This window comes from Hoplias malabaricus, chromosome 2 (assembly GCF_029633855.1).
Source record: "Hoplias malabaricus isolate fHopMal1 chromosome 2, fHopMal1.hap1, whole genome shotgun sequence".
Taxonomy (NCBI): domain Eukaryota; kingdom Metazoa; phylum Chordata; class Actinopteri; order Characiformes; family Erythrinidae; genus Hoplias; species Hoplias malabaricus.
In genome coordinates this window covers 3,329,982-3,335,838 of record NC_089801.1, presented here as the reverse complement: position 1 = coordinate 3,335,838, position 5,857 = coordinate 3,329,982, and the positions used below count along the sequence as shown (strand labels likewise).

The following is a 5,857-nucleotide window of genomic DNA, read 5'->3' as shown; positions in this document are numbered from 1 at the left end:
TAGTGAAGAACCTGTTTTCAGTGGCTCTTTAAAGACAAACATCGCTGAAAGGGGTTCCATCAACGTTAAAGATTCGAAGACCTTTTTTTTTTATCAGTCCCAGAACCCATTCTGCAGAGAGTGTGCCTCTATTATTTGGGCTTTTCTCACAGATATTGTTTCTGACGGGCTGTAATAGAAATCCAGTGGAATGCACTTTTCAAAAACGATGATTATCCTCTCTTTCTCTCGGCTTTGCACGCTCTGTAATCCCAATATATGACATCAGCACTGGTCCTTCCCTTACAGAAAGCGAGGGATTATGCGTCAAACCGTTCGCTCGATCACATCTCCTCTCTTTTTTGTGTGATTGTGTTTTTTTTTTCTGGTCAATCACTCTGTCCTTAAGCTCATACATGTTCCATTGTATAAAGGCAACGTAAGATAATCCTCTTAAATATAACTGTAAAGTGCTGCAAGCAGCAGAAACCAGGGCTGTGTCCCAGTACCTGCTGAGCTCACTGCATAGGCGACATTATTTTAATGTTGAGGCCTTTCAGACGGGTTTTTACAGACGAGGAGTCAGCGTTGATGTTATCTAATTATTGATGAGTTAAACATACACTTTGTGTTTAACGTGAGACTGAATATTCTCCTTTCTCTCTCTTTCTCTCTTTCAGCCCCACCAAAGTTTCTACGGACGCCCAATGACCAGACGGGTGTCCAGGGGGAGTGGCCTCCTTCATCTGCCAGGCCACAGGTGACCCTCGACCCAAGATTGTTTGGAACAAGAAGGGGAAGAGAGTGAGCAACCAGAGATTTGAGGTATTAGGTCTATTGTTCTGATGTAAAATGCTCGACAAATGTGAATGCAAAAAACGTGTCTGGTCCTTCCACGCTTAGCTTTAGTGGCGCTAACCATGCTAGTCACGCTAATCACGCTAATCACATACTTCTGCATCCGCACCTTAACACGTTTTGCCAATAACCACTTTTTTTTTTGGGGTGGTGGGGGGTGGGAAATATTGAGAAATGCATGATGGCTAACTAATCCCAAATTACAATCACTGTACAAGGATCCAAGAGAGTCTTTGACCTTGGCACTGACTTGGTGTTGCATTGTTTCGACTGAGAGGAGCAGAGTGTTCATTGGTTCATGCTTTGGTGTGGTTCACATTTTTACTTTCCACCTCTGGAGAGCATGCTCCGGCTGAATCCTGGTTTATTTCAATCCATTGCTTTCCACAATACAATAACCCACCTCATGAGGACACTGATAAGATTTCCATTAATATCCGCTGTGCCATTAGGGTCCACCGTCATCGTAGCGGCTTTATCCGTCCCTCTGCATAACTCCTAAAACAAATCTAATCTTATCAGAGTTCACCGCACTGGAACGCTGACACCTGCTGCACGGTCATGTTGCATCGTGCTAGAAAATGCACCGTAACACTTTATTCTGAGGTCTGCTATTAACAGTTAATGGCCATTAACCAGCGATTGATAATGTCCTAGTAAATACAAACATAAATAAGCTTATAAATGTGGTATAGGTTTATCTTTATATTGGATTTTTAAATACATCTGTTTTAATTGTAATTAAAAAATATGAAACTTAAGCTGATACACATTAGGGCTCATGTAAACGCTACTTCAGTAATCCATTTTGAATCCGCTAATAGGTCTTCAGAAGTGTTGTTTGTATCTTTAAAATAAAGCTGTGTAGAGACACTAATATAAAATAAACCTTGACAAATTCTTTTATTCCACATTTCAAACGTTTCTTTCAAATGAGTTGTTTATGTTTACTGCTCTGTTATTAGTTTCTTGCGAATATTCAAAGTCGCAATACGTCATTTTACCCACTAAACAGTATTTATCAGATTATTCTTCGACTCTTGATGGCTGTGTAGTCACATTAAGAGTTAAACACTTTGTGCTCCATGGAGTGGGTCCCCTACAAGGGAGTGCCACATTAGTATCTTTGTAGTGTCTTTTTAATAGTGGCTTTGTAGGCCAGTTTTAGAGAAAGTACGGGTTTATAATCCATAGAGTGGCTCTCCCACATGGAAATATAGGAAACAAGATGCCATCATAGTCCAGGTCCACCACACGAGAGCAGCCATTTTATAATAATAATAATCATTGTTTTTATAGCACTTTTTTTCATAAATACTGCTTTAAATTAATATTTAAAACAAAAATGATACATTTCGAAAGGGTGCAGAGTCTAAATGTTAGGAGTCCAGGCCAAGAGATGTCCCCACAGAGCGGGTAACTCAAATGTCAGTGATCATGTTTGAAAATCAAGCCACTAGGTGTCACCATAGAGCACGTCCCCCACATGAGGACATGGAGATGGGTATATTTCTAACTAGAATTAGTGCTGAACACTTGACGTGTGTCAGTGTAACAGCCGTTTCTTAATATAAAGATGACCCCGCTGTTGGAGAAAGTGACTTAATACTCCTTTAGTGTTAAGAGGCAGATCTTTAAAATAAAGTGTTACAACATCACACTAGTCTCTCATCCTCCACTCCATCCATTTCTTCATGCCATCGCCATTCCTCCGTAAACCCATTTCCTTTCAGACGCTCGGCAGCTTCCCGTCTGCATCCTTCTTTCCGTGGGAAAGGAGGGCGGAAGCTTTGCATCCCGCTGCCATGTGGATCGGCTGAGCGCGACTTTAGCTGCGACATACTGCCATTGCGTCCAGGCTGTTTGTTGGTGTGCGAGGAGTTTGTTTGTGTGCGTTTGTTTGTTTGTTTGTTTGCGCGTGTGTTAGAGTGAGGAATCCCCGGTATTTATTTTGATATTTAATGTAATCTGAGCCTATGAAAACTTGAGTTTACTGGCCAGGATCTTTCTGTACGAAGTGAGTATACATCTCCAGCATGCGACGATAGCTGTGTATAAGATACACTGTGAAAAAAAACATTGATCTTATTTAACATAAAGAGTTAGTTACCTGGATATGGCTGCCTTAAAACAACTCAGTGTTTACAGCTTAATATATGCATATGTAATGTATATACACATACATTTTAAATGCCAGTATATTTTTAAATATATAATCTATGGTCTGGTGGCGTTGTATTTTACCATAGTATTTTCCAAGCATCACTGAAGTACACAATAACACCTAAGGTTTGAGTTAGGCTAACTCAGAAAGCAGGGTTTAATCACACTGATGAAACAGGGGTCAGTCACCACTCCAGTTTTAATCACCCTGCTCAAGGAGAGGTCCAGCCAGAGAATTTGCTTTTACTGTGAGCATCAAAAGAAACGATGCTAATGAGTAACATGTGATGTACCACAATAAAATGTACCTTACAGGAGATTTCTACTGGTTCCAGAGGCAGTCTTTAAAGTGTAAAATCTACTCTGAGGCAGTCCTGTAACTTAACTGTTTTTATGTTAAAAGATCTTTTTTTTTTTCAGTGTATGAACAACACCCTGTTTGTCCAACATTTTCTGTGTGTCGTTCGTCCAGCAACACGTCTCTCGTCCAACTAAACCCAAGCGTTCACTGTCGTTCTTATCGGCTCACGTCCGACTGTTTGTGCTTTGTTGTGTTGTTTTCATCGTTATACTCACTGTACGAAGAACATTCTCCAGTCTGTTTCCGTCAGCTTTAAGAGTGGGGCATAAAGCCAAAGCAGAGATTGGTTTAAAAACTCCATCTCACAGCATCCAGCTCAAAAAGAGACCCTCCCCCAAGCAGTGCAATCACTTCCCATTCTTAAAGTCTACGAGTGGCCAAGCAGGTTCTCCTATTAGACAGTCAAATTTGGAGCGCTGAATAAGATGCACGTTAAATACAAAAGAGACAGACCAAACATTCACAGAGCATTTTACATCTTATAAATCCTCTTTTCCATCCCCAAATCTGAGACCCTGCCAGTTATGTTCAAACGCCTCTATAATCTACTAGTGGTTCCTTTATAACCTGGGCCTTTTCTGTTTAAAGGAACACTTTGTACCTCTATGGTTGCTGCTCTGAGCTCAGCACTGCAGAAACTATACTAGGTAACATTTGTAGGAGGTTAAGAATACGCCCAACTCCCTCCTCTTGATTTCAGGACAGTGCTGTAAATGTGAATTGCACTCTGCAGCTGTAGGGGGAGCCCATGAGCAGAGACAAAAAGACAAAAAGCTTAATACCATAGAGCTACTCCAGTTACCGTAATCTGTATAAAGATAATATAACTGTAAAAACTGATTGAGTGCTAAAAATCAATTTACATTAGAAATAAGTCTTAGACGATTTTTGTACAATTTTTGCATAGTAATTCCATACATGTTGCCATGGTTACACCAACCATATACTATTTTTTTTTTTAGGCTAGCTCCTAAAGCCACAATTAGCTGCCTAACAATTAGCTACTAACAGCTAGCCTAGCCTTCTGTTGCAGCAATGTGATCGAACCTAAACAGTAACACCAACGTAAAAGCTGATATCAGCTAACGTTAAGTAGCCTGTAGCTAGGCACAAACACAGTGAAACAATGTTGTTTTTAATATTCAATAAGCGTAGTTCATAAATACATTAGCATAGCTTTTGTCTTTCCATTGTCTGAAATTGGCTATGAACTGAAGATTTTTCCACCTACCTTTCCATAAAGAGCCTCCCTTTTTCACTATTATTATTTGTTAGCGTCTGAAGGCCCTGTGCTTCAGCACTGCCTTAAAGGACACCCTTAGCCCTGGTAAGAGGCGTCTGAGCATACTGAGCTTTTCTAAAATGCCCTTTCCCCCAAAGTAAACCACTCAATTATTTATGATTCTTTTTATCCTCCTCAAAACCATGCCCCCCGATTATTTCATCCACTTTTATGATGCCCACCCTCTCCATTGCCCCCACTTTCCTGAATAAGTCCTGATTTATGTTTTTAAGATAATGGGAAGTCCCTGGCTGAGCCACCCATGTGTGTCGTCAAAGATCAGAGAAACCCAGTGTGTGTATGTGTGTGTGTGAGAGAGAGAGAGTGTGTGTGGGTGCATGGTTCTTCCCGGTCAACTGTGAGCAAAAAAAACTCCCATAACATATGTTGTCTGTGGCCCGTGCAGGTGATCGAGTTTGACGATGGCTCGGGCTCAGTTCTGAGGATCCAGCCGCTCCGCACGCCGCGGGATGAGGCCATTTACGAGTGCGTGGCATCCAACACGGTCGGAGAGATCAGCGCCACCACACGGCTCACTGTGCTGCGTGGTAGGTTCTTACGAAAAGAAACACAACGTCTCGCTAACTCTCTAACCTTTACCCTTTACCTGCTTTTCTTCCTCAGCTCTGCTCCAGGTAAGAGGACGTTATTTTGATGTATTTACAGGTTTTTAAAAGGCGTCTCACACACACTTATGCTCTAAAGCTTAGAGCGGAGTGTTACAACAACATTGTAAGATTATTAAGAATTACTAACAGCAGCTGTTTATCACAAAATCTCTGAAGTACCCAGGCCACTAGGTGTCAGTGTAAAGGCTGTTTCATTAGAGAATCGTTTACTTCTACACTGTTAATATACATTTTGATTAACTTACATTAATATAAGTTTAGCACAATCACAGAACATTCAGAAATAAACACTTTCAATTGTGAAAATATTAGCATTAATGCTATGGAAAGAGCTATTTTGAGGCTCTGGCATTTTGTTTGGCTGCTTAAGCCTGAAAACGTGGGATAAAACCAGACGTTCTAAATCTGTGGTTCATCTTGCAGAGACAAGAATTGTCCGTCTGTCCAATCACTGTGCTGGACCTGTGTTTATGTGAGAGCAGACAAAAAGAGCTCTGTGAAAAAAGAGTAATGAGTAAAAACGGACAAAAGGAGAACAGAGAAGAAAATGTGAGAGAAAACGGCTAAAAAAAGCTTGAGCTTTTG

General features: G+C 40.8%; 1 protein-coding gene across 1 annotated transcript in view; it reads left to right on the top strand.

Moving 5' to 3' along the window:
• LOC136673427 (receptor-type tyrosine-protein phosphatase delta-like) overlaps positions 1–5,857 on the top strand; it is a 109,961-nt gene that overhangs the window by 2,159 nt on the left and 101,945 nt on the right. The window contains 2 exon segments of the mRNA XM_066648892.1: positions 695–804; positions 5,050–5,191. Coding sequence (XP_066504989.1) covers positions 695–804; positions 5,050–5,191 — 252 coding nt within the window.